This window comes from Petromyzon marinus (assembly GCF_048934315.1).
Source record: "Petromyzon marinus isolate PM22_M1 ecotype Great Lakes invasive population chromosome 68 unlocalized genomic scaffold, UKy_Petmar_22M1.pri1.0 chr68_unloc.1, whole genome shotgun sequence".
In the NCBI taxonomy this organism is placed as follows: domain Eukaryota; kingdom Metazoa; phylum Chordata; class Hyperoartia; order Petromyzontiformes; family Petromyzontidae; genus Petromyzon; species Petromyzon marinus.
In genome coordinates, this window is record NW_027422597.1 from 4,275,026 (window position 1) to 4,302,401 (window position 27,376).

A 27,376-nucleotide genomic window follows, 5' to 3' on the forward strand; every position below is an offset into this window, starting at 1 on the left:
GAGCCACGTGGCAATTAATTAAGGCTAATGCGAGAGGGGATAAAACGCGAGGTGGTTTGAACGGAGGAGAGTTGCTGTTGGAGAGTTGCTGTTGGAGAGTTGCTGCTGGGAAGTTGTTGCTGGGCAGTTGTTGGCGAGAGGTGAAGAGATACGGAGAAGACAGCTGGAAATGTTAGGGAAGAATAGATAGAGAGCCGGACCCCAAAGACAGTAAATAGCGATAGGGAGAGTCAGCGTTAGCGGAGATAGATAGAGTCACTGGAAGTCACTGCGTGTGAAGAGATAGCGGCAATACTGTGTGTGAGGAGATAGGCGATGAACCACTGTGTGTGGAAGAGATAGAAGACGAACCACTGTGTGTGGAAGAGATAGAAGACGAACCACTGTGTGTGGAAGAGATAGGCGAAGAAACACTGTGTGTGGAAGGGGATGCACGGACGATGCTGAAGTAAATCGGAGTGTTCGAGTTGGCGGAGCACGGAGAGAATTACTGTGTGTACGGAACGATGGAATAAAAGTGACGGCGGAAAAAGAGACGGTTGTCGTCCGAGTGAATTCACGGCACTACATATATATGGAGATAACTTATTAGGAACCACATCATGACCGTTTTCTGTTTTGTCCACCAGGTGGCAGACAGAGCTCGAGTTTGAGTCTGGGTTGGTACTGACCTGAGACTCTCAAGCAGGGGATCCTGAAAAAAACAAACCCGCATTTCACATTAACATTGACATCCTAAACAGATGCCCCACCTCCACACAGTCGCGTGCTGTTTACAGTGGAGCGCGACATCAGGAAATTAACAAATACCTGCACACCGATAATGGTAAAAAACAGGGTTCGTTTAATTAGACACGGACGGACGTCTAAACATACCAAAACCGCTCTTTACAGGCCTAGTCTAGCACCTAGACGAGTGGTTTAAAAACGTCAACAACTCGTGTTGTTGAGCTCTGAATGAACCAAAGAAAACTGTTTTTAATTTAATTCTAGATTTAAAACTTTCGTGACTGCTAGGATCCATACTCTTTGGTTCTATTGGGTAAAGTCACGTAGGTGAAAATAAAATAACAAAAAATCACGACGTTTCGGCCACAACACAAGTGGCCTTCATCAGGTGAAGGGACGAGCCTGTCTGGAGGACAGCGCTGGAGTGGAAGAAGCCACGCTTAGATCACGACCTTTAAGCTGTGTGAGAAGATGAAGAAGACCAAGCGCCTTGACAAAGGAATTAGCATATAATTTACCATTGAAATGGCTCATTGAAATAGCTAAGTTAAAGTATACACATCCGCAGAGGTGCCCCTTGACAAAGGAATTAGCATCGAATTTAGCATTGAAATAGCTGAGTGATTAGCTAGTAACTGGTCACAGAAATAGCTATGTTAAAGTTAGAGTATATACATTCACCGAGGCACCTAGTACTCATCAAACAGGAGAATTTAGCGAAACACAACCACGCTCAGACATCGGACCTGTGTGCGAGCCTACAAGGTGTTCTGACTGATTGATTGCTTCTGTGGACAGGTGTCTTTTATATAGGTAACAAGCTGAGATTAGGAGCACTCCCTTTAAGAGTGTGCTACTAATCTCAGCTCGTTACCTGTATAAAAGACACCTGGGAGCCAGAAAACTTTCTGATTGAGAGGGGGTCAAATACTTATTTCTCTCATTTAAACGCAAATCAATTTATAACATTTTTGACATGCGTTTTTCTGGATTTTGTTGTTGTTATTCTGTTTCTCACTGTTCAAATAAACCTACCATTAAAATTATAGACTGATCATTTCTTTGTCAGTGGGCAAAGTACAAAATCAGCAGGGGATCAGATACATTTTTCCCTCATTGTATGGAGCAAAAAAAACTGGAGGACCCAGAGAAAAATCTATGTGACCACCGGGGGGGGGAGAGAGAGAAACGCAAACTCTAAATTTACAGCAGGCATCGTCAAGATCGGGGTCGAACCCACGATCTCCTGCATACCAGGCGAAGTAGTTAATATATCCTGGACACCACGGCGAGTGAATGGAGGTGGTGCCACCTGCAGAAAGAGAGCGGGTCCTGCACGGCGAGGGCGGCGAGCAGCTGGTTGATCTCCTGCTCCAGGCCGCGTGCTCTGCTCTCGTAGCGAGCGATGTCCGCCTGGATGCGGGACAGCACGGAGCGGCCCTCCTCGTCCACGCGCTCCAGCGCCTCCCTCTCCTACTCTCTCAGCTGCTCCCTCCGGCGGTCAAACTCTCGGCTGATCCGCGCCTTGGTCCCACGCAGAGACTCCTACGCAGAGATACAATGGTGTGCTATTGAAACGCAACACAATACAGTGCGATGTGACTTCATAAAGGACTTCGACATGGCCACGTCTCATTACTCCGTACAAAAAGGCAGGTGACTTAATTTTTGAGAACGTCGAGTAATGAAATGCATGAAAGGATGAGATTTAGTGAGGGTATTCATGGGCACTCATGCCGTATAGTTTGCGTGTTTGTCTGTACCTGCATGTGTCTGTGTGTCTCTCTCTACCTGCACGTGTCTCTGTGTCTCTCTGTACCTGTACGTGACTGTGTGTTTCTCTGTATCTGCACGGGTCTGTGTGTCTCTCTGTACCTGCATGTGTCTGTGTGTCTCTCTGTACCTGCACGTTTCTGTGTGTCTCTCTGTACCTGCACGTGTTTGAAGGTACCCTTGAGCTGCTGTGTCCGTGATTCTGCCGTAGTCTTCTTCTCCTCTCTCTCCGTCTTCTCGAGTCTCAATGCCTCCTATACACGAGGTAGACAAATTCGTCATGTTTGGTACTCCCATCATTATCATCATCATTTAACCCGGAGCCTTGCAGGCAGGTTTTGTGGATTGCCCAGCGATAATCATCACCGTTTGCATCTTCCAACCTCCCAGGTTGTGAGGTGGTCTTCAGGAGGCAGCACAACAGTCGTATCTGAGGTAGGTGGCTGGATTACAGCGCAGTGTATTAAGGAGTCCAAACTCCTACACTTGTGTTTTCTCCAGTTTTTTCCCAACAATGGAATCTCACGGAACCGATCACCATGACCCCCCAAGATACCTACAGCACACATTGTGCATGACAGTGCGGGAAACACCAAAACTTAAATCCGAAATATTACAGGAAACCAAGCTGAGTGCCAGAGCGGTATTAGGGTACAGACAGCTCTGGTGCTAATATTGCTGCTGCTCGGGTATGTTTGGGACAAGTGAACTCAGGGGAAGGCGAGACATGTGACCAGATTCGCAGCATGCTAACAACTACACCACTACTCCCCAAATCAGGAACAACCGCACACTCATATCACAGTTTAAAAATTTCTAGAAATGCAGTGTATGTGATAATAGTAATTTTAAGAATATTGCTACAAGTAAATCTGTGCAGATTAAGTTTAACAAGTAGGCTTTGGCGACCAATACTATTCATAAAGTGTTAGGTCGTGTAAATAGAAATGTGTCGTTAAACCCGCCATCACACGACTCAGTCAATTAGTAAGGTTCGTTACGAAAACACAACGTGCCAATTAGTGACTAGTTCAGCACACCGGTGTGTTGGAAAGTAAACCCACAACATTTACAATTTGAGTACCATGACGTTTTGCTTCATTACTAATTACAACCAGCATTATCACGCGACAGCCAGAATTGAATATGCAGAATAACATTGTAAGTAGCAGCAAACACAATAATGTCAATATTAACACTATCATATTAACACTTTAATGATATAAAGAATATTACCAGCAGCAAAAACGACAACAGAAACAACAAACACATTCATAGTCATGATGGTGATGATTGACTTGAATATCCTTTATTGTGATGTTTGACTTAAGCTGTCCCCCATTTGATTGCCTCTGGCAGGGCCAGACACTGGCAGGATTAAGCGCTGTGAACGTGGAACTCTGCCCACGCCAAGTTCGCCCAGTCTGCTGCCTGTGCGCATTTAGTCCCACACTCTGTTGCCCCATTTCACCTGCTAATAAAAGCGTGACAGGCTAAATGTTCTGGTGGTTGTGTGATGCCGCCGCCACGGAGCCGATCGGCGGGTGGCCCACCTGCGATCTCGCCGCCCCGAGCGGCGAGGCCGACATTGCTCCACCCCACCACCTCCCCACCCCCCCCCACCGGAACACACACGCACGCACTCCCCCCACCATTAGAGCGCGTGGGGAGACACCCTGGCCGACAGGTTTTCACCCAGAAGCCCTCGTAAAGGGATAATCTTCACGGTTTCCTGCGGCCAGGGAATTGGACGGTCTCCTCCGACGCTAACACCCACCGCGGCGCCGTGACTTTGGTTGTAATTACATGGTCACGACGGGGCTGCTGAGCCACCGCGGGTAGAAAGCACACACAACACACACGGGTCAGCAGGCAGGTAGGAGGGCAGAGCCACGAGCGGCGGGAAAGCAGGGTCGCCCTCTGGCTGGAGGGCCGCTGAGCAGGTAAATTTAGATGCGGACGTCGCTGAAAGCAATGGCCCGGGGGATGCTGGGATACAGATGGGCCTACCGATTGGCGGGTGATCCCAGCGAGCTGATTGGCCTGCGAGTCGGCACTAGGTAGCCCCTTTGATGTAGAAAGAATAAAGCGGGTCAGGGCGAAGGGAAAAGGTTCTCTGGCTACTCGAGTCAACCCCAGGCCCGTCAACTCCCGAGTCCAGCCGCGCGAACGTCCGTGGGACGTATCGACGCGCCGCGAGGACCAGACGGCAGTGACGACGAACCGTGAGTAAGAGAGAGAGAGAGGGAGTTGGGACTTAGCTTAAGAGCAAAACCGGAGAGGGTAAAGGGGAGAAGGACAGGTAGAGTGTAGTGCCGACTATCGAGAGATAGATTGGTCCTGCCCCGCTGATCCCGACTGACTCGGTTAAATAAGGGCTCGCCGACGCGGTGGAATAAATCGTCGGCGGTTACATAACGGACTGGTGTGGTTTTTGCGGAAGCGTGGGTGCGCTTGCTGTCGCGGTGGTCGTTACATAACAGACTGGTGTGGTGGTTGCGAGGGTGTGGAAAGAGAGTGGAAGCGTGGGTGCGCTTGCTGTTCTCGGTGGTCACCGCGTGTGTGGAGCGGCGCCGCGTGGAGTGTGTGCGCTACAAACCGTCGGCTGCGGACTCCCGCGTTGCGAGCGGATACCCGTCTCGCACGCATGCCCATCGCATAGCCCTTTAAACACGTTTAATCCAATCCCCCCAATCGTCGGAGTGAGCACGAACGACGTCGCTTACCCTCCGACCTTTAACCCCCCGGTTACCCGCGTGTGATTGGTGCGTGGGACTGCGCGGGCATGGGGCGTCGCGTTTGGGTGCCGGCGAAGCGCTAGCGGGCCCCAGGGCGGTCGAGTGTGATGCCTCACCGGTCGGAAACCCGGACTCGGGGGGGAACAGCACACGGGGGGGAACAGGAGCGCGACGACCTTTCCCCGCCCGGGGAGGAGTGCGGCGGCGGCAGCTCCCACACTAGTGGAGAGTCTGGGAGCGTCGGGACTTCGCGGACAGGGTCGCAGGCAGGGGAGATCCCGGGGGCCGGCGACCCTAACAGTTGGCCAAGCTTCACCGTGGTAGCGCTCAACCACAATCTACTGTTTTGTTGTGGAATGCCAATACACGGCGTCTATGTTAGATGCAGGTTGGAATTTTAGGTACCAAACATTGCAACAGAATCAAATCTAAATCTGGCCTATGGACAATCAAACCGTGCCTGGCGGCCTGTCTCTACCACTGGGATGGCTTCTGATTTGCCTCTTTTAAGTTCACGGTCAGTGCACTTTTGAACCTTCTCACATTTGAAGAATCTCGCGTTAGTCTACATTTCTATCCACTCATCATTGCTACTCACAAGTACGAATCTTATAATGCCAAGTATATTTTACAACTTTGCCAGCCATATCACAAACAGCTTTATCTTGTAACTAAACCATGGAACACCCTGCTTTGCTATCAATTCAAATCAACATTGCCATCTTACGTGTCTCTGCTGTTTAACGTGTGCCAGTTTGACAATCCGTCAGTTTAACATGTAGGCTTTCGCGACCAATATTATTCATAATAAAGGTTTTTTAGGGTTATATCGCGTTTATTTATAAATGTGTCGTAACCCTCCACCACCCGACACGGCCAATCAGCAAAAAAAAAGTGTCACGTTGACAAAAAGACAAATAATTCACTACTTTAGCCTACCGGTGTGTTGAAGAGTGAATCCACATTTATAGTTTGAGTACGACGTTTCGCTGGTAAATACATCCAGCATCATCGGGCAATTCGCCAGAATGGTAAAGCCCTCGCTTGCTCTATATAAAACCGGGAGTTTTGTGAATTATTTTTCTTTTTGTCAACGTGACACTTTTTTTTGTTGATTGGCCGTGTCGGGTGGTGGAGGGTTACGACACATTTATAAATTGACAATCCGTGTTGCCCAAAGTGATTTGATTGACCGTCACAATGCTGACACGATAGGAGTTACCTAATAATATGCAAATCTAAATGATAAAATAGACTCTCTATCTGAACAAGACACGCAGAATGCTACAGTGACACTGAGGAATTTTGGATTATAGCATCGATTTATATCTCACCTGTTTTGTCCGTTGTGCATTTTCCAATGGAATGACCTCATGCTCTCTATGTTCCCCAGCGATGGTACAGACTGTGCAGACCAGGCTGTCATCCTGTTCACAGTACAGAATGAGCTCCTGTCTGTGCTGCTGGCAGCGTCGCTCCTCCAGGTTCGTGATGGGAGCCACCAGGAGGTGTTCTCTTAACCTGGGATTCTCCAAGTGAGGCCTTGCGTGCGTTGCACAGTAAGACATCTCACATCTCAGGCAGGTCTTCACTGCACGAATCTGGCCACCACTGCAGATGTCACACACAATGGCCTCGGCCATCCCGACTCCAACTCTGAGCTGCTCCGCCAGGTTGGCGAGGATCACGTTCCTCCTCAGCTGGGGTCGCACAGGGAAGGTCGCTTGGCACTGTGGGCAGCTGAAGCTGCTCGCCGTCTCCCAGGCGGCCTCCAGGCACCGGAGGCAGAACGAGTGTCCACAGCTCAGCGTGGAGGGGCAGACGAACGTGTCCAGGCATATGGAGCAGCACAGCTCATTATCCACACTCTTACTGGGAGTCGAGCTCGCCATGACCCATGGCTTCACTGGGATCGCTCGCTTTGTGGCTCAGAGAGAAGCTGGACCAGGACCTCTCTCTTATAACAATGGTGGAGAAGGAAGTAAACTGCTAAAAAATATTTTAATTGTCATTGACATCTGGAGACACTCCCTGGAATCTGAACTCGTGCCCCTAGGTGCGCAAACAGCAGCCTCTAGGTGACCATGGCTATGCTACGCACGTCCCAAGATCATACAGTTTTCTTGTCAATATAAATCAGAGAGACACAGCTGCGATAGCTTTATTGTGAGATGAGTAAAGAGAGATACACTCATTGTTCCAAAGCTTAGGGAGTGGTGTCTGTAACGTTAGCGCTGAACGACAAAACCATCAGAGACCCGAGTTCGATTCTCAATCACGTCCATCACCACCACAATTGATAACGATTATCTGAATCTGTCCTTGGCCTCATCCCTTAGGTCAACTGAGCCTCAAATTTGTACTTTGTGCGGTGTGTCGTGAACATCGCCACCCTGGAACACATAGGCGGCCGGGCATGGTGCTGGCCACCCAACCCATCGTGAGCCATTCCAGCCTTCATAGGTTTGCAAAGAACCTCCGTCTTGGAGAAGTCAATGTCATGTGAGCCCACTGAATTATAACAGTGATCTGCCACGGTAGAGGAGTTCATTCTACCAAGTTTCAAGTCGTTCATGAGGCCATTCACATATACAAGCACAGAGACAATTTCAACCGAGAAGATGGATTCTGGCTTAGTAACCATAGGAAAGATGTTTTAAACCATTTCCGTTCTTAATTAATTGTATTTTACGATGACCTTCAGACCGCAGCTCTTTCGCTGGCATTGACTCTTAATACCTCTCACACCACGGTAAATGGTATGGTTTACAACATGGAGTATAACAGCGCCTCGCAGCTGTCTCTCTCCCCCTCCTCCGTTCCGACCATGGATGAACTCGTCCGTCTGAACGGGGCTCGTAGCTATCCGTGGTGCTAAAGTTGAGGGTAAGAATCCACCCATTTTTTCGCCATATAGCATTGTGATATAAAACGACTTATTGTTGGTAGCTTAGCTGATTGGAAAATATATAGAGTTTATTGATAACATTGAGGTAATTTATATATTTTTTTATTGGTTTACTATATAGTATTCATTATATAGTGTAGTGTATTCCCAGTTACTCTTCTCACACAGCTTAAAAGTCGCGATCTGAGCGTGGCTTTGTTCGCTCCAGCGCTGTCCTCCAGACAGTCTCGTCCCTTCACCTGATAAAGGCCGCTTGTGTTGTGGCCAAAACGTCGTGATAATTTTATTGTGTTATTTTATTTCATCAATTTATTATTTTATTCTCATTCTATGTGACTTTACCGAAAGAACCAAAGAAGATGAATCCTTGCAGTCACGAAAGCTTTAAATCGAAATTTATTTCGATGATCTTTGTCTTTGCAGTGATGTATATGCATTTGCGTGTCTTTAGCATGTTTGTGCGTCTATCTGTAGTACTGTCAATTGCTTCTGTTGGTGTATAATATGTGATTGAGCCTGTGAGCAGTGCTGTAGAGTATATACTTCTGTGTTTCTCCAGTGTGTGTCTGTGTGTAGTACTCTACAGAATATACTTGTGTCTCCAGTCAGTGTGTGTATCGTGTGTGTAGTACTGTACATGCTTCTTTGTGTCTCCAGGCGGTATCGCTGTGTGTAGTACTTCGCATCGTTCTCTTTATCTCTAATATTGTGCCTCCCATAAAATACATCTCGAGGTAGCTAAACAAACAGGTAGTTGAGATATTTGCCTAGTAAGGAAGTAATTTGTTAAGGTATACGATGTTCAACACAATAGTGTATAAAGTGTACAACAACAAAGTCAATTAACAAACAGACAGCAACTATTTGAGACGACTGTTTTTTTTGGCCACATCACTTGAGTTATTCATACGCAATCTGAAAATAACGTCTTCAATTTATTATTCGTATATGTACTATTGATATGGAGAGGTACGTTGTTCCAGAAGTTTGTACCCCTGCAAGTTGTTAACGGTAGATAAAGGATGCCGTGGACGTTATCTTGAGTTGCACTCTGAACCTGAACTGCACTGCACTAAACACGTGGTCTGGATGTATTTGGTCAGTTTATTAACTGGTATAAGTGTGGCCACGGTGAGTGAAATCGAAATAAAACCTTCCTCGATAAGTTCACCAATGCGAGCCAAGAGGATCTCATAAAGCCCAGGCCTCATCCAACTTCTCCACTACCCCGCAAGATTGCACGTTTGCAAAACAATCATTGATACGTGGCCTATGATATTATCGAACATTTAATCAATCAAGTTTTCAATCTTGATTTGAAGCTTTCGTGACTGCAGGAATCCATACTTTTTGGTTCTTTCGGTAAAGTCACGTAGGTATAAAATAAAATAAATCACGACGTTTCGGGCGCATCACAAGCGTCCGTCATCAGGTGGGAATGCATGGTCTGCTGCTGAGGCAGACAGTTTTAAAGGTGGTGTACCCCAAGGGTAATAAAAAAGTGGCTTGGGCTAGTGACGTTAACGTGACAAATTAGCATGTAACTCTAAGATAGGAGAGCAGCCTCCTCGACCAGGGCACGGAAGTGGCTATGTTAATGTGAAAGATTAGCATGTTAATGTAAAATCGAAGAGTGGTGCAATCCAAAGCGGCCTCCTAGACGAGGGCACGGAAGTGGCTATGTTAATGTGAGAGATTAGCAGGTTAATGAAAAATCAAAGAGTGGTGCAATCCAAAGGCGTGAGTACAACCCAACGGGTGCAATCCAAAGGGCCACGTAGTTTTACCCGGCCTGCTCACCATCATGAACGTCCTTAATCATCGTGAGTAGAGGGTCAGGGACTCCGAAAGAACGAAGAACAACCCAGAGCCCAGGCCTACTGATGGTATAATAGACCTTGACCAGGTCAATAAAGCAGACATGTAGATCTTGTTGGAATTCCCTACACCTCTACTGTAGCAAACGGACAGAAAATATGGCATCTGTGCAGGACCGCCTTTTCCTGAAACCACATTGGGGCTCCGCAAGCCTCTCCTCAGCGTGCCTGGCAAGGTGATGTTGAACAATTCTTGCCAGGACCTTTCCCGGAACGTTGAGGAGTGAGATGCCCCTGTAGTTGTTACAGTCTGTGTGGTCCCCCTTCTTAAAAAGAGGGACCACAAGGGCATCCTTCAAATACTGTGGAACCCGTCCAGTGGTCCAGACTGTTGTTATGATGTCATATAGGGCAGTTTGTGCACAAATGCCACCCTCTCTCAGCATTTTGCTCGGGAGATGATTTCTACCCGATGCGTTTCCTGGTCTCAGAGACTGGATCACCTTTAGTACTTCCTCAACAGATGGCACCTCAGCCAGCCACTCACAATATTTGAGGCACAGCAGCCTCAGCAGGGTCATCCCCACTTTGTCCCATGATGTTTTCCATGTCGAGGGATTTCCCCTACCCCAGAACTTCACAGAAATGCTCAGCAAATCTGCAAACCTGTTCCTGGGGGTCGGAGATTGGATCACCATTTTTCCCCTAATGATGATAATAGCAGTGGTGCATGGCGGTTACTTTTTAATTGGATTTAAATAGGGATTTGTGATCACTGGCCATTGAGGTGGACTCCATCTCCCCTCCAATCCGTGACCACCACCCATCCTTGGCTCATGGCTCTCCAAACCTCCGAGCGAAAACTGCGGTAAGCCTCTTCATTCTCAGACATGGGATGCTGTAGACGATTAGAGTGGGCCTGTCGCTTTTTCCCAGCCATCCAGAACACCTACCCTGTCAGCCAGGGTCTCTGGGGAGGTCTGTACCGCGTACCCAAGCAGCCATTGCAGCTTCCTCAGTCACAGTCCTAAATCTCACCCATTTACTCTCGACATCTGGAGGAGTGGGGGACGATACCTACCTCAGCTGCAAGCGATGATGACATTCTTGCTTGCAACTTTCATCAGCTAGCTGAGATCAGGCCACCTTAGATTTGAATGGGGTCCTGTGTGTACACCCACCACCGGAGTGGAAGAATGGCAGGCGCATCTTACAGATGACAAATCTATGGTCAGAGGGCAGATCAGCTCCACGGTAGGTCCCGGTGTCAAGGACATGGGCCCGCATCCGCTGTTCCATAATTATGTAGTACAGCAGATGTTCTTGTTTGGACCTGGTATGCATCCATGATGCTGTGTGGATGCGCGGATGCCGGAACAGCGTGTTGGTAATTACAAGCCCATGGGTTGCATACAAATCTAGCAGCCTCCTACCGTTGTTATTGAGCTGATCTGGCCCATGCCTTCCAATCACCCCAGACCAAGTGCCAGCATCATGACCAACTCGGGCATTGAAGTCACCAAACAAGATGAGTCTATCCCGAGGGGCCACTTTAGCTAGCACCTGTGACAGGAGGTCACAGAAGACATCTAACTCATCAGCCTTGCCTGCATCCCTCCACGGATGTTCGTCTTTAGTGGGGGCATAAGTAACCACAAGGTCAGCCATAAAGTAGCATGGAACTTACAGCTTCCCACACCTCACCACCGCGCTCCCACGCTCCCTTCATTATTTTGTTCAGAAGAAGAGCCACTCCCTGGTGTATGGTAGTCTCCTGCCCCGAGAAGAGCACTGTCCACCCCTCATGGTGGCAGGAGCCAGAGCCGGTCCACCGGACCTCCTGAATACGACAGAGATCCAGGTGGTACCGGTCCAACTCCCGACAGAGGAGTGGCAGACTCTCCTCCGAAGTGAGCGTTCAAAAATTCCACGTGGCCATCTATAGTGGCTTTTTGTTGTTTCTGGAGGAGCCCCGAGGGTAAAGATTCAATCTTCTGGCTCCGCCAAATGGGGTTTGACCAGGAGACGTCATAGACGCCTGTCCCCGGGGGCCTCCGGCACAAGCGTATTTGTGACGGAGCACCACCACATGCACCAACACCACCATATGCACCACATGCACCACAACATGCACCACCACATGCACCACCACCATATGCACCACATGCACCACAACATGCACCACCACATGCACCACCACATCACTCTGCAAGCACCCAGTCTCACGGGAGCTCGAAAGCCAATCAGTATCGGGCATGTTTCATTCTCGGATGGGAAACTGCCGGGGCACGTAAGTGCTGTGGGCTTCCACTCCGATGAGGTGTCCAGGAGGTGGCACTGGTGTGAGTTGACCCTTGACCCTGAATGTCACCCGGCCGTGGGGTGGCATGCTGGCTCTTCCACCGGGTTTTTCCGGCTTATTCCCACGAGAAGCTGATCACTTGAGAAGAGCACCACAGTGCCGCAGTGGCGAGGAGATGTTGACTGCCTCGCCTGGTATGCAGGAGGTCGTGGGTTCGATCCAGACTCTGACGCCTGCTGAATATTTGGAGTTTGCGTGTCTCTCTCTCTCATTGCTCAGTGAGACATACCTAGTAAAAAAGTGCAAATGATAGTTTAGTTTTATTTTAGTTTAGAGGCTCTTGATTCTGGGTAGATAATCGGCATTACAACTCTTGGCGTAGAACGGTGGCGCAGTGGCTAGTGCGGTGCCCTACCCCACCGTCGCTGGCTAACCTTGAGTTCGACTCCCCGGGCCAGTTCTGATTTAAAAGTATGAAGCTCCAGTGGCTTGCTAATATTGAAAGGGAAAAGCTTTCCAGACAGCCGCGGAAGCACATCTGAAAGCGCGGCATGACGCGGTGATCACACTTCTTTGTTCGACACTTTAGCCAGAAGCCTACACCACCACAACCGCCGGATGACCAGACGACTGGAGTGTCGCGTGACGATAGTTTATGTTTATGCTTCTCTCTGACAAGATCGCCAGCGAGGTGATGCGGTTCGTTCGTGACGGCCGCTTATCATCAGTAACGAGCGCGGGCGGAGGGGCGGAGGCAAAGCAGAGCAGACGTGGCTGTCATCCGTGCGATGGCGCTCGTTGATTCCTTCCAGCTGTCGTTGTGCTCTCCTTGCCGTGTCGGGCAATGCGCATGTGGGGGGTGGTGGGGGGGTGGTTGGGGGGGTGGTGGCAAGGGGTTGTGCGCGGGGGGTTTACCAGTCTGCGGGTGGCCGGCGTCACCGCCGTTCGTTTGGAGCAACGCAGGCGTGGGGAGAGCAACGCTGTGACGCTGTGCAAGCAAGCGCAGAAACTGCCGGCACAATCCCCTAAGCACCGCGGCTGCTCTTTGTCTCGGAGCAGGGAACGGTGACCGTTAAAACGGGCTTTGAGCAAACCGCTTGGAACGGCTGACGACGGTGGAGGTGGGAGTGGCAGCGATGTGTCTGTCGGTGGACAAAAACCGTGGAGCGTTTTCGCCGTGATGCGAGCTCGTCGGTACGGCGTGCGGGCACTGACCACTCGCGCGGCGATGATGAGCATCATCTGTGGGGGGGATGTTTCCTCGTGACACTGTGGGTGGTTGCTGCACTTGGTGACCCCCCCCCCACCCTTCTTCACATAGGTGTGTACCACAACAACAACAAATCAACGCTTGACTCAACAAAAATTACCGCCCTGAACGGAGGCGATTCGGCAGACCGTGGGGGCACGAGAGACGGGGACGTTTACTTGAAGCATCGTTATTGTTGCTGCGATACGAGGAATCCATTTGGACGTCTAAAAGAGCAGCGCGGCTCTTCTGTGTTGCTCAGAAACGCTCCGAGGAAATAGATTTCACAATACTACCTCTAGGATCCCCGTATTTCTTCAAGTGATGTTCCAGTCAACGCAAAGAAGGGCCCACACAAGCGGACACCATGTCGGAGGGATAGACATGCCTCCCTCTCATTCATTCATTCATTCCTTCCTTCCTCTGTACCCCCAATGCTAGATGGAGACATCTCTCACCCCCTTTCGTTAATTCGTTCCCATTGGCCAATCCACTGCTGGATGGATGCACAACCTTTCCATGTGCCGTGTTGATCGTGGAGGGAGTTGTTTGACCATACTTCACCACCCTGGTTAGGATATACGGAGCGTAGGCATACAGCACAGCAATGGAGTTTGCAACACTATCCTCTGCTGCCCAGAATGTGGTCCCGGTACAGACTATAGCACCCAAAAGGCCTCCACCTACCTCATCCTACCTCCTCCTCCCCCTCCTCCCTCGCTCCTCTAACCCGAACCCAACCACAACCCCAACCTGAACCCATCGTCAATGCCTTGATGTCCCACTCGGATTTATTTGTTTGCACTTATCCAGGCTGAAAATCCTGCTTAGCTACCTGGGATCTGAAGAGAGCCCAGGTGCTTTCTGGGCAATTTTCGCCATGGTGCCCCCTCCCTCGGTTTATCCGTCTGTCTGTCGCGGAGTTCTTTCGTGGCCAGCATCGCAATTCGCAGACCGGTTTCCTTCCTGGGCGACATCGGCACGGGCGGGCAAATTTTTGGTTGCGTGCCCTCCACCACCTGATGCGGGATCCGTGCGACAACTGAGCACACCGCCATCATCACACAACGCAAGGATGAAAGCAGTAGCGTACGCGATGTCATCAACTAACACGGTGACTGGGAGATGTTAACTACCTCGCCTGGTATAAAGGAGGTCGTGGGATCGATCCCGACCCTGACGCCTGTTGTCTATTAGGAGTTTGCGTGTCTCTCACTCTCTACCCATGGTTCCTTATATACTGAACATGCTTCTGTGTGTGACTCCAATGTGTGTCTATGTGCAGTACCGTAAATGCTTCTGTGTGTCTCCAGGCTGTATCTTCGTATGTAGTACTTTGCATGCTTCTCTATGTCTCTAATACTGCGCCTCCCATGAAATAAATCTCAAGTTAGCAGCACAAACAGGTAGATGATATGTTTGCCGAGTAAGGAAGTGATACGATAAGGTATACGATGTTCAACACAATCGTGTATAAAGTTTGCAACAACAAAGTAAATTAACAAACAGACAACTTTTTGAGACGACTGTTTTTTTGGCCACATCATTTGAGTTTTTCATATGCAATCTGAAAATAACGTCTTCGATTCAGTCTTCAATTTATTATTCGTAGGTGTACTATTGATATGTATATGTAAGTTGTTCCAGAGCGAAGAGGATCTCATAACGCACACGGCTCATCCAGCATCTCCACTACCCGGCAAGATTGCTATGTTTGCAAAAATTATATTGATATGTAGCCAATGAAATTATCAAATGTTTGACCAATCATGTTGTTTTCATTCTTCTTTTTAATATTGCATATGGGATGTTGTTTGTCTCTTAAATGTGATTCATAAATATTTAAATATTAGTTTTAATATTCCGTGAGAAACATTTAGTATTTGCAGATGTGCAGTTGCCTGGGTGAAAAGTGGGCTAGGTATTGCCAAATCCTGGCCAGCTGGCTCCACAAAATTAAAAAGCTAACGAACATAGAGACTCATAGAGATGCATAAGATGCATAGAGAGAGAAACATAGAGACTCATATAGATTCATAGATACTAATAGAGGTATATAGAGACTCATAGGGATACACAAAGATAGAAATACATACTCATAGAGATACATATAAACTCATAGCAATACATAGAGACTCAGAGACGTTTTGTCCAATACTAGCCAGCTGGCCAAAAAATCTAGTCAGCTAACACCAATATACAACGTGCTTCTCCCAAACTATGTAGAACTTCTGCAGCTACAGTTCTTTTGGAAATTGAGTGGCCTGTTTCAGGTGACTGCCGTTTAATTACACCACTGTGACATCATGAACTGCCAGCGAATGGGCATTTTGGTCTAAATCGGTCATTTCCATGGATTTGCAATTCTGGCTCTGACGACTTTTGATATGTTGGTTAAGTATTTCATTTAAATGGACGCCCACTGCAAATTGGTCAGTTGGTGCTTTCTTCTTAATGGTTTTGCTTCATGTAAATATCAGACCATATTATTATTGTATTGCTACTAATAAGGTTAAAATATATATATACACACATATCTTAGCTGGGTTGGTTCTGTTGATTTGCAAGCGAGTGTGGTTCGTAGTATAGTTTGCATATTTTCTTGTTATTGATAGCGTGGCGCCATGCAGCACTTCGTTCTGCTCTGTCTTTGACGTTGCTTTTACATATTTCTATCTTATCTTAACGCAATTTATTTAGCACCTTAACCAATGTGTTTTATTGAGAGCTAACATTGGTACATAATGAATGTAATGTTGTGGATGAGGTAAATTAAATCAATGGTCAAATCTTTGATGCGAGAATTTAGTGAAAGCCAAATTTATGACAGTAAATTATGATGAATTGATTGAATGAATGGGGGAATGAGTGATAGCCATGTCATGAGAATTTGCAGAGACCCATCACGGCTCTCAGACCACGCGGTGTTCCCGGCCCACAGCGTGGAGGTGATGGAGGTTCAGCTGCCCACGATTGATCTTTCTCTAGTGTACAGTACTGTATTCATGCACAGTATTGTAAACGCTATATTCTTTCTTTTTCTTTCACTCTATACATTTACCATACAATATATATTTAATACGAGAAAATATTATTCATAGTTTACATTCAAAATACTTAATATTTAATGTCTGGGTTTATCTCATGAAAGGAAATGAGAGGGGTATCGTATTACGAACCACGAACCAAACTCGAGTCTTTCCATTGTCGTTCAGTTTGCCTATCGCAGATTTGCCAATGGCAGATATTTTTTTAAAGAACGTAACCTTCACAATAGGCAAGGGTTTGCAGTACGCGATGTCGCCAGCAAGCAATAACTCTGGAGGGACAAAATTCAAAGTCCTCCCTGATCAAACAAAAATGGAGGAGGTTGGTTGAGTTCATTTGGGGTTTGACATCAACAATAAATGACGAACATTTACAGTCTTGTGTAATAGTTAACTTTGCGGTTTTTTCCTTAATCGACAAGAGTACTTCTCTTGTAACCCTCACAAACAGCTCAGCCTAGCTCAGTCCTGTATTTCAGTAGGGTACACGTATTGGACACCCACTGTGAACCAGTTAACTATATACAACATTTAAACTTGTTGGTTGGCATCTATTTAATCATTTTCTCGTCTAGTCATCTTCATTAAGAACATACATGCACTTGCAATACGAGTCTAACATGTGACATTTTTCACGTCACTTCTATAACCACGTTGAAATAGAAGGAAGATTGAGGCATCATGCCTCTATTGAGGCATTTAATGTCTGTAGACTCTTCATAAATTAAATATAAGAGTGTATGCTCTTAGTTTAAATTCATCATCAGACATGCTTAATCTGCTGCTGGATGTAGACCTCTTTAATCTGCGGCCAAATCTCACAACACTAGCATTGTCATAATCTACCGAGCAGCTCTACACGAACTGATTTCATCGCTCCATCTCCTTTGTTGTCTTTCTCTTGGATGCGATTCATTCCGAAGCTGCACCATTGTTATTCATCTTTACAATCAGCCGTCAACATGTGGCATCAAAAATACATCAACTAAACTATTTTATATTACCAGGTAATGTCCACCGAGCTAAGTAGCTCTTTTCTGAACCGCTCCAGGCCTTCCTCTTGGTCAACTCAGCCTCAAATGATGACCTGTTGTGGTGTATAAACATTATCATTGGGGAGACAAAAGCCAACGGGCGTGGTTCTGGCCACCCAACCCCTGGTGTGTTGTGCCGGTCATCATAGGTACTCTCTAATACCACTTGCCCCAACAGTCTGTTAATGCTATGAGGGGACCTTTGTCTTAGTCTTGATTGACTGTAGTGTGGGTTGGTGGGTGGGATGGGTGGCATTGTGCGCTAAGATCAGTGGTGATTATCTCTTAAATGAGTGCGTCATGCGATGTGTAAAACATCCACACTGGTGAGATAAACCTGGCCTGGCATTGCGTGTTCCTCATATCCCCCATAGCCTTTTAATGTGCTCGTTCACAACAATAGCCTCACCTGTCGATGAAGATTACATGGGGGATCATTGTCTTTGTAAATCTATGCACTGGTGGATGTGTCCTTGTATGTCTCTGTGTTTGCAAAAGCATGAACGCACACACCCATTCCATGTTGAGTTCGAAATTTGTAGCTCACCCCGATTTAAATGGTGATATTTGTCCAACTCCATTAATGAGTGATTGTACTTGCGGGAGGCAACCCTTGTACCCAGACAAATTTAACGTGATGTAGCAGGTGAAGATGAATCCTCTTGCTGTACTGCCATCTGCTGACAAGCCAGGGTATGGTGAACTCAGTGACCAGGGGAAGGGAGTGTGCCACCTGGCTTACAGGGGATCCCTCCCTCAATAGAATCCATTGCTGGATTTCAGGCACACATCGCCACAGCTCGTGCTATGCAGGTACAGACCAGTAGATTGTTGGAGGGCAAAAACAGGGTGGTTGGAAAGTCTGTAGAGACGTTTATGAATGACAACAAAATAACCAAAGGCTTTAGCTGGTGGAGTTTAAAAAAAAATGTCGAGAGAGATCAGTAAAGTTGGGTATTTATGCTATGGACGGAGCTATTCATCTACGAGCCACCCATTTCAATGCTCGCAGTTATTCAGAATAAATAATTTAGTGTCCACAGGCCGTGCGGATCATGGGGGTTGTTTGGCCATACTTCACCACTCCGACCAGTGCGGGTTGGTGGTAGACGTGGGATCGATAGACAGAGGTTCATGTTGCAGTACAACATTGGATTATTCTGCTCTACCGTCTTTAACTAACATCAACGACCAGCCTAGCCAACTGAAACAGAACTGACAGAGGCAAGGCACATATAGGGCAACACAGAAGGTTTAACAAACCTGCTTCATGTACAAGATCTGGCTACTTTCCAGCCTCAGCTGTTTTTGATTTTCACAAATATTCGTGATCCATCAAACCCCCCACCTCCACTAAAATGGCTTCCACTCAGGTGGGCTCCACCGAGTGACGCTGATCAAAATGGTGGTGAAGCATCTTCAGTCTGTGCACGTGAAGATTATTACGAATTGTAAGAATATTACGATTTTTAATAATCTTCATAGTTTTTCAAAACAACTAAACACATTCATAAATAACACCACCATTAAAGAAAATGCATTCATACACATAAAACGCGACGTTTATAGCAATTGACATTCTTTTTATATCCATTTGGTATATGCTCTCAAGAAGAGCCATTCCCTGAAACGTCGGCAGTTGTGCGTTTTCTATTATCTGGCTGTTTTTGAGCAAAATTTTTAGAGTTTGTTATCTTGTACACAACTCCCAATGTAGTATCATTCAAAAAAATCTAAACCTACAAGTTATACAGGAAGTTTGTTTCACGTTGAGGACTGACAGCCAGCTTAAAGCTTAATGTACCTGCGATCTTTGGAGACCAACTCGATGTGGAATGATTCAGGAAATACTGTCACAAGGCTCAGCAAAGTTCAGTGTCTTATCTCTTGAATATCTACAGTGAAAATAGTTTAAGCACGAGTTATTCAATTTTGCACTCTGAACAAAAGCAAATAAATTACTTCTGGGTAACCCTTGTATCGCTGCATGTTTCCAAGAGTCACTGCATTGGAGAGATATTAATTACCTCGCCTGGTATACAGGAGGCTATGGGTTCGATCGCGACCATAACGCCTGCTGTATATTTTCAGTTATCGCGTCTCTCTCCCCGTTGTCTCGTAGATTTCTCTCTGGGTCCTCCGTTTTTCCCTCCGCATTTAGAATCAATTTGCATTCAGATGATTTGGCTGCTGCTACAAATATCCATTTGAAAAGCCACTCCGTTGAGCTGTTATTTGTGATAACCAGGTCACATGTGAAAAATAGCGACTTCTCTCAGTGAGCCTTGCCTAGCAAAATAAAAATAGATTTAGTTTGCATCATCCCGCATGCCACAATCTACCACTCTGCTCAACCCCACCTCTCCCCATGGCCTATTGAGCCAGCACTGAATACAATACGTACTTAAAACAATCCTCAAATATATAGTTAGCCTACGTTTCCTATTCAAAACCGCTATCATACGGAAATGAAACAATATTTAGGTGTGCTAATAAATACATCTACATATCTCATCATATTGAGGCAGATAATACCGTACTAATCACGAATAAATAAAACATAAATGCTTATCCTATCTGAATCAGCCACTGCAGTCATCTCGACCAAGACTCAGAACCAACTCGGCTCGCGACAAACGCTCAACCCGAAGGCAGATATTTTGTTAATTTTAACCATTAACACTTAAAAAATGTAATTGACTTCGTATTCAACAAGCTACACGAATAACAACCTCTATATTTTATTGTTTTACCATTCAAAAGGTTGTAACCGCCGTCCAATTGCTATATGCACATTATCAACGCCGTTATTTGTAAATAAATAAATAAAACTAGATGGAGTCCCCGACGCCATTTTGTATTTATACTTTTGGCGAATGAGGCAACATTGAAGACTTAAAATCATTGGCGGAGATTGACTTCTATATTTGTACCTCACATTAGGAATCGCGGGTGCACTTTATTTATTTGTATTGTTAGTCATGAAAATAAATTAATAAAGGTGTCCAGTTGTTTCAGGGGGGGGGGCGTTGTCTCCCCGTGCCCCCTCCCTCCTCCCCACCCAAACTGGGCCCACGCTGAAAGTGAACTTCTGGCACCGTCACCGCTGGCCAAGAGACACCGCATCGACACTCACGGCCACAGACCACCACCACTACTACCAACAACAACCGCCAATCACCACTAAGTGGCGGTGACGTCACCACGACGCTTGTGCCAGGCTATGTGCACCCTGAGGCCACATGAAGTGGCCTCAGGGTGCACACTACCACCACCATCACTAACACCACTACAACCACCACCACGCTCAATGCCGACCAACGGGGTGGAGCTGACGAGTTCTCTGCTGTTGTATCTAGGCCCCTTTTCCATCTTAATGTTAACAGGTAATTTTCCGATACATATAGATACATGTTTCTATTGTTTTTTTATAATAATGAATAAAAACACCAAACCAGGCCTCCGCATGGCATGTGGAGGTTATCTTTACCATGACCCACTAACACGATTTTGACATTAAGAGCCCTCCCAGGGTCAGAGGGAGCAGATAGAGAGCAGAGCACAGCGGATTGCAAGGGGCTGACGTAAACACACCAAGCCAGGGTCACTGGGAGTTTGCGTTAGCCTAGATATAGTTAAGTCAAAAAGCTGATTGGTTCTACATTACTATTAAAGTAACTTAAAGTCGGAATTTAACGACAGGGTAGGCTAAAGTTATTGATCTTCACACCCACTTCAATTGAACCCTGCCAATAGCTACGTCAATGTAACCATCAACCGTCTATTGGTTTAATATTAAATCTATTTTAATATTTTAATAATTTTATACGACTTGACCCAAAGCCTATAACAATCAGGTTTTCCGAAGTCAACATGAATGTTCTAACCCAGACATGAGCGAATAATGAGCAGAGTGGATATAAGGTTGGAGAAGAAAGGAAAATAAGCGCAGCAAACTGCAAACGTAGGCAAAAAGCCAGGAACAACCAACCAACCTAACAACAGCAAGCCGGGGCTAGACAGGCCATCAAATTAGATAAATCCCGGGGTCAGAGGTCACAGACCAAGTGCTGACTGGCAGACGAAAACCAGAACTGACTCCAGGGCTAAACCGCCCTTACCTACACGGAGTGACGGAAATTAATGAGGCCTTGAATTGGCGGCGTCAGCGAAAACAGCGGTCACCATGCACTAGAGAGAGTGAGGGCCAAAGAGTGTAGAGAGACTGAAAAGGGAATAAGGGTGGGACCTTAGAGTGTCAACGCATTTCAGCGAAAATACCAGGCTAATAAAATTCACAGTGCATTATTTCCTACTTAACATTCGTGTTGGCACCATTCACCGAGGCTTACACAAAACATAAACTGCATAATGACTTGGGCGGTGTTAAACCCAATGTTGGAAAGAAAGGGAGATTCCGGCCGTCTTTGTATCCCCGCAGCGCGGGGTAGGAGTGGGTATACGCTCGGGGGAAAAACCTTCCCTTGACATTAAGTACAATACCACAACGGAAGCTAACCCAGACCTTGGGTTACATGCAGAGCATAACTGTGAAACTGTGAGGGATAAATGTTAACTTTAAAAACCTTAACCGTTTCTTGGTGCGTCGGTGAAAGTCGGAGGGAATATCGCCCCTCCCTCCAGGTTGTGTACCCAGACAGAGAGGCGCCTTCGAGACAATTTATAACATTTGATTGTTTTACTTGTGGGTTTTATGGAAGGAGGGTGACAACGGAATATACCGTAGGTGATGTACACAAGAACACACACTGACACACACTGACACACACACGGACGCAGATACATACGGACAAACCCTGACACAGCAAAAATCGGAAGAAACCCCGCCTTGTGGGCAGGGTCCGAATGAAGGGATTTTTGGGCATAAAAAGAGGATCCTGAACATTGAAACCTCAGTTCGACCGGGGGGTCGACTCAGGAGCGAGCTGCGGCCAACGGGTCGGCTCGACTCGTCCGCAGTTCATTGGAACTCAGCTGAGTTCGATCGGCTCACCGGAGCCAGCCATCGGGGGCTCGACTCATTGGAGCAGCTCCCCATCTCATCTGCAGGCGCACAAGACCCACTTGACAGCTCAACTCGCCCCTGCATGGGTCAGCCTCTGCCGACGCGGAGGTCTCTGCTGCCGCCGGGGTGGTGAGGGTCGCTGTTTGGCGACAAGGCTGCGTGCACACCGTGCATCGCCAGCCGAGTGCGCACCCGGGTCAACACTCAACCACCGTGCACGCTGCGAGCGAGCTGTGGCGCCATCTACCGACCGCGTCCTGACCTGCAGCAGCGTATCGACGACATCCGAATCCGTTCAACACGGTGACCGCCGAATCGACTGATACGTATGACGCGCACCGCCCCCTCACCACACGACGACAAGCAGGCGTCTGTTTGACGCAAAGTTCGACTCCGACCACTGACTATTCAAAACAATTCATGTCACTCAAACATACACGGGTCCTTAAACCAGAAGCCAACACTCAAGTCTATCGGCCATCAGTGGCTGTGAAGGCGTCACAACGAGACCGAGTGTTCATACATGTGTCGTTATAAGCATATCCATAGTTGTCCTCTTTACTATTTAGTGGGCTGTACTCTTAATCGCATAGATATTCAAAAGATCCATCAATACGAATTGATTCTTGACACCTCCCGTAGAGCCACGCTCTTGTGGGGAAGGGTGTGTCCCACCAGATCCTCATCAGGCGATCTGGTCCACAATTAATTAAAACTTGGTATCAGGTAAGGTCTTCAGGAGAAAGGAGCACCCCATCGCATGCCCTTACTCCAAGCCATTATGTAGTCAGATAATCTGCCGATGTATCTGTTGAGATGTGTGCCTTTGAGAATAATAACCGTTTTAATTGTTTTTCTTATTGTCGTATAATCTTTAAAGTACCTTTCGTTCGTAATTGCCACACGTACTCGCATACTCTACAGAATAATCATCTGTTCTGTGACCCAGTGTGCTAACAACGTGATAAGGGTTGCATATGATCTATGATCAATAACGAGTGCGATACTGTGGAAATAATTCAAGTATAATCATTCATTATAAGTTACGGTTTTTGTTTAGTATAGCATTTGCATGTTCTAATAACTCTCTCTTTCACTAACAACCATCGCTTCATGCGGGGTCCATGTGTTATCAAAGTGAAATCGTACAGTCATTGATGATACTGTCTTGATGCTGTGTGGATACCGTGTTGAAGTTCCGAGATTGAGAGTTCACATACATATTATAGTTAAGGTGTAATTAGAAAATAAATTGATTAATATAGAAGTGGTCGTGTGATTCTTTCCTGAAATTTTTGCATAAATCTGTATCCTGCGACGAGATATGAACTCGGGAACCTAAACTATAAACACACCAATCCGCACTCATTAAACTTTAAAGCGAATGATATGAACTTGGGACCTAAAATATGAACACTCGGGGAGTGTTAAAGCGAGAATCATTGTATTATGCTGATCAATAATACGAAGTTAGACAACGAGGCCGAATTGACACTAGCGTAACTGCACACGATTGATTGCGTTATCCTGATTGATAACCCCACCTCGTCAACGAGGCGGGGCCTGATTATCATAAAGGCTATCATTAACACAACCACACCCACTCGTATGAAGTAATACGATTACCTCTCTAATTAGCATAGTTACACGCATAATTACAAGAATTCACATAATTTTCGATTAATTATGCAAATTTCGAATTTCATTTAATTTTCAATATTTTTCATCAATTTTCACACACCCACATATACAACACTGCCCTACACCGCCACAGCTGCGCACTGTCAGAGTCGTGGTTTAAACTGCAGGAGGGGGAATCTGATGAGCTGTGAAGCTCTTTAAGTTTTCACGGATGACCAGTAAGGGCACGGGGTCACGGCAAGTCACAGCAGCAAACAATGTTAATTCAAAATAATTAGTCGTTTAAATAGGGAGAAAGGTAAATATGTCACGTAAAAACAAATAAAACTATACAAATCTAATTTTACAAAATATATGAATACAACTAAACGATGTTTTATCATTCCAGGCAAAGCGACTGAGGTAGTAGCTTCTCTTTCAAAAGGTACGCAAGTCACTAAATATAAGTTAATCAAGATAAATAAAGTTCGATTACATTATCCACTTGCACATACAAGTGAATAATACATGTTTATGTATTCGTTACCCTTGTACAAGGAACAAAGCGAGTGGCATTGCGTGTGTGGATGTGAGAGGAGTGGCCACTAAACGGCAACGCTCAGCTGCACACCGCAGACAAAGATCCCCCGTGTAGCCTCCACAGGTGGTGGGGCAAGTGCTGTTAGCGAGCGCCTATTAAGACAAAGATCTCCCGCGTAGCCTCCACAGGCGGCGGGGGCAAGTGCTGTTAGCGAGCGCCTATTAAGACAAAGATCCCCCGCGTAGCCTCCACAGGCGGCGGGGGCAAGTGCTGTTAGCGAGCGCCTATTAAGGCTGGAACGGTGTACACGGTGAGGGCTGTGTGTGGACAGCACCACGCCCGACCGCCTTTGTCTCCCCGGTGCTGGCGATGTTTTCACGCCGCGCCAGGTACTCATTTGAGGCTGAGTCGACCTAGGGGAGGACCGGGACCGGTTCAGACACAGCACACACGGGGCCCTACGACCTCTCTCTCTCTTACTCACCGCTTGTGTGAAGCCCTCTGTGTCCTGTCTGTATACCACTGTGCACGATTCTGTGTGTCTCTAGTCTGTGGATCTCTGTGTAGGATGTGTATCTGTGTCTCCAGTCTATGTGTATCTGTGTCTCCAGTCTATGTGTATCTCGGTGTAGTGTGTGCGTCTATGTAGTAATGTCTATGTTTCTATGCGTGTCTAGTATGCGTTTGTCTCTGTGTTTATGGAGTAGGCTGTGTGTGTGTATGCAGTGTAGAGAGTAGGCTGTGTGTATGCAGTGTAGAAAGTAGGCTGTGTGTATACAGAGTGTAGGGAGTAGACTCTGTGTATCGTGTGTATGCAGTGAAGAGAGTAGGCTGTGTGTTTGTATAGACCGAGTGTTCAAGTGTAATATGCTGTGGATTTTGCACTGCACTACAACCCCAGTGAAATTAGTTTAAATCCCTCCGATGGCTGACATTCAAAGCAAGTAATATCTTAGTTACAAATATCTAAACTGGTCCTGAACATCGCCGAGCTCGACTTAACCTTAAAAACGACATCTGCTGTAGTGTGTAAGCGTGAGTACTGTGAAGACTCAACGCCTTGCAGTGTCCCACACCGCACTTCATAGCTCCCATGCTCGCTCACAGCACTCGCCCCAGCGCCTCGGTGGCTAGCAGATGTTCACTTCCTCGCCTGCTGTACAGGAGTTCGTGGGTTTCATCCCGGCCCTGACTTCTATTATGTATGTGAAGTATGTATGTTGTTTTCCCGTGGTCACGTGGATTTTTCTCCGGGTCCTCCGGTTTTTCCCGACATTTAGAATCAACATCACGCGTTTAGAGTTTTTGCCTGCTTTCAATTTCCTCGTGGTAAGCCACTTAGTTGTGATAGCCATGTCACTTCTGAACAATTCGCTAATAGCTCAGTCGGCTTTACCTGGTAAGATACAACATTTAGTTGAGTTGAATTTGATCTTTTAAAATTGATTTGCTTACTTTTCCTATACACTGCACTCCTGTCGTGTTTGTGTTTTGTGTTTGTTGCGTAACGTTCTGACCCCCGTGCCACTACTGGACCATCTGTGACAAAAGAACTTCATAACTCATCGGATTCCTTTTCAAATGTGTACCTGGCGTGGTGTGTAGTAAACATCGCCACTAGGGAGACAAAGGGGGCCGAGAATGGTGCTTGCCACCCACCCCCTCGTGTGCCACAGTCCCGCACTTCACAGGTGCTACTGCTCATGAACAGCACTTGCCTCAATAGTCTGTTAAGGCTACACGGGGGGTCTTTGTCGTCTCCGCTAGTCTGGGCAGTGCTGCCATCTGATGATACAAAAAGATCGATGGGAGTTGTTTTTTTACTGCTATGGAGACGCGCGCCTCAGTCACTCTGCATGGGGACGTGCGTGGTGACGTCACCACGCACAGCACGTGACAATCAGTGACGACTTCAGCACTAACCGGTTGTGTGTTGGAGAGTGAACCCACAATTTGAGTTCCGTGACGTTTCGCTGGTGACTACAGCAGCAAGCAGCTGCATCGGGCGATTTGCCAGGCAAGCCCCACTGAGCCAAGCAGCTCGTTTATAGTTCTACTCACAGAAGCGACATCGCCACACGTAATGACAGCTCAATGAAGTGGCTTATCGCGTAGAAATGTAAAGCAGCCAAATGCTCATAATTCTAAATGTGGAGGTAAAACCGGAAAAATCCACGCGACCACGGGAGAGAGAAAGACACAAAAACTCCAAATATACAGAAGGCGTCAGGGCCAGGATCAATCCCACGACCCTCCTGTGCACCGGGCGAGGTAGTTAACATCTCCTAGCCTCTGTGGAACTTTGATTTGGAGTAGTGCGCTGAACCTCGTGTCAGTGTTTTGTAAACCAAGATACTTCTCATCCCATTGTTTCCCTTTGGTTAGCTGTCGGTACCCTGAACATAAATGAATAATAATAGCTTGTTAACTCATGAAGTTCATAAAATATGAAGGAGGAGGGGGTGGAGGAGGGGGAGGAGGAGAGGTAGGAAGTGGGGAGGGGGCGGAGGGGGAGGGAGACACTCCGTAACCATAGCGATGGCAGTGGTATGCAAGCGCTGAGCATGCTTCACGACCATCTTGATGATGGAA

At 46.9% G+C, this 27,376-nt stretch overlaps 1 protein-coding gene and 1 long non-coding RNA gene across 2 annotated transcripts; one reads left to right on the forward strand and one right to left on the reverse strand.

The window, feature by feature from the left end:
• Nucleotides 1–2,031: 2,031 nt before the first annotated feature.
• On the reverse strand, nucleotides 2,032–6,821 carry LOC142908055 (tripartite motif-containing protein 16-like). Its single transcript, XM_076058224.1, has 3 exons — nucleotides 6,575–6,821; nucleotides 2,661–2,756; nucleotides 2,032–2,274 (listed from the first exon to the last, which is right to left on the reverse strand). The coding sequence occupies exons 1-3, from the start codon at nucleotides 6,806–6,808 to the stop codon at nucleotides 2,203–2,205; spliced, it is 402 nt and encodes a 133-aa protein (XP_075914339.1). The 5' UTR covers nucleotides 6,809–6,821; the 3' UTR covers nucleotides 2,032–2,202.
• Nucleotides 2,820–4,920, forward strand: LOC142908054 (uncharacterized). Its single transcript, XR_012931561.1, has 2 exons — nucleotides 2,820–2,937; nucleotides 3,862–4,920. It is a non-coding gene; the product is annotated as an uncharacterized LOC142908054 (long non-coding RNA).
• Nucleotides 6,822–27,376: the final 20,555 nt, after the last annotated feature.

Coding starts and splice junctions, on each gene's coding strand:
- LOC142908055 (XM_076058224.1), bottom strand. CDS start 6,808: ATGTCTTACTGTGCAACGCACGCAAGGCCTCACTTGGAGAATCCCAGG. Junction 2,757..6,574: donor ATGCACAACGGACAAAACAG/GTGAGATATAAA, acceptor CCTCGTGTATAG/GAGGCATTGAGACTCGAGAA. Junction 2,275..2,660: donor GTACCTTCAAACACGTGCAG/GTACAGAGAGAC, acceptor ATCTCTGCGTAG/GAGTCTCTGCGTGGGACCAA.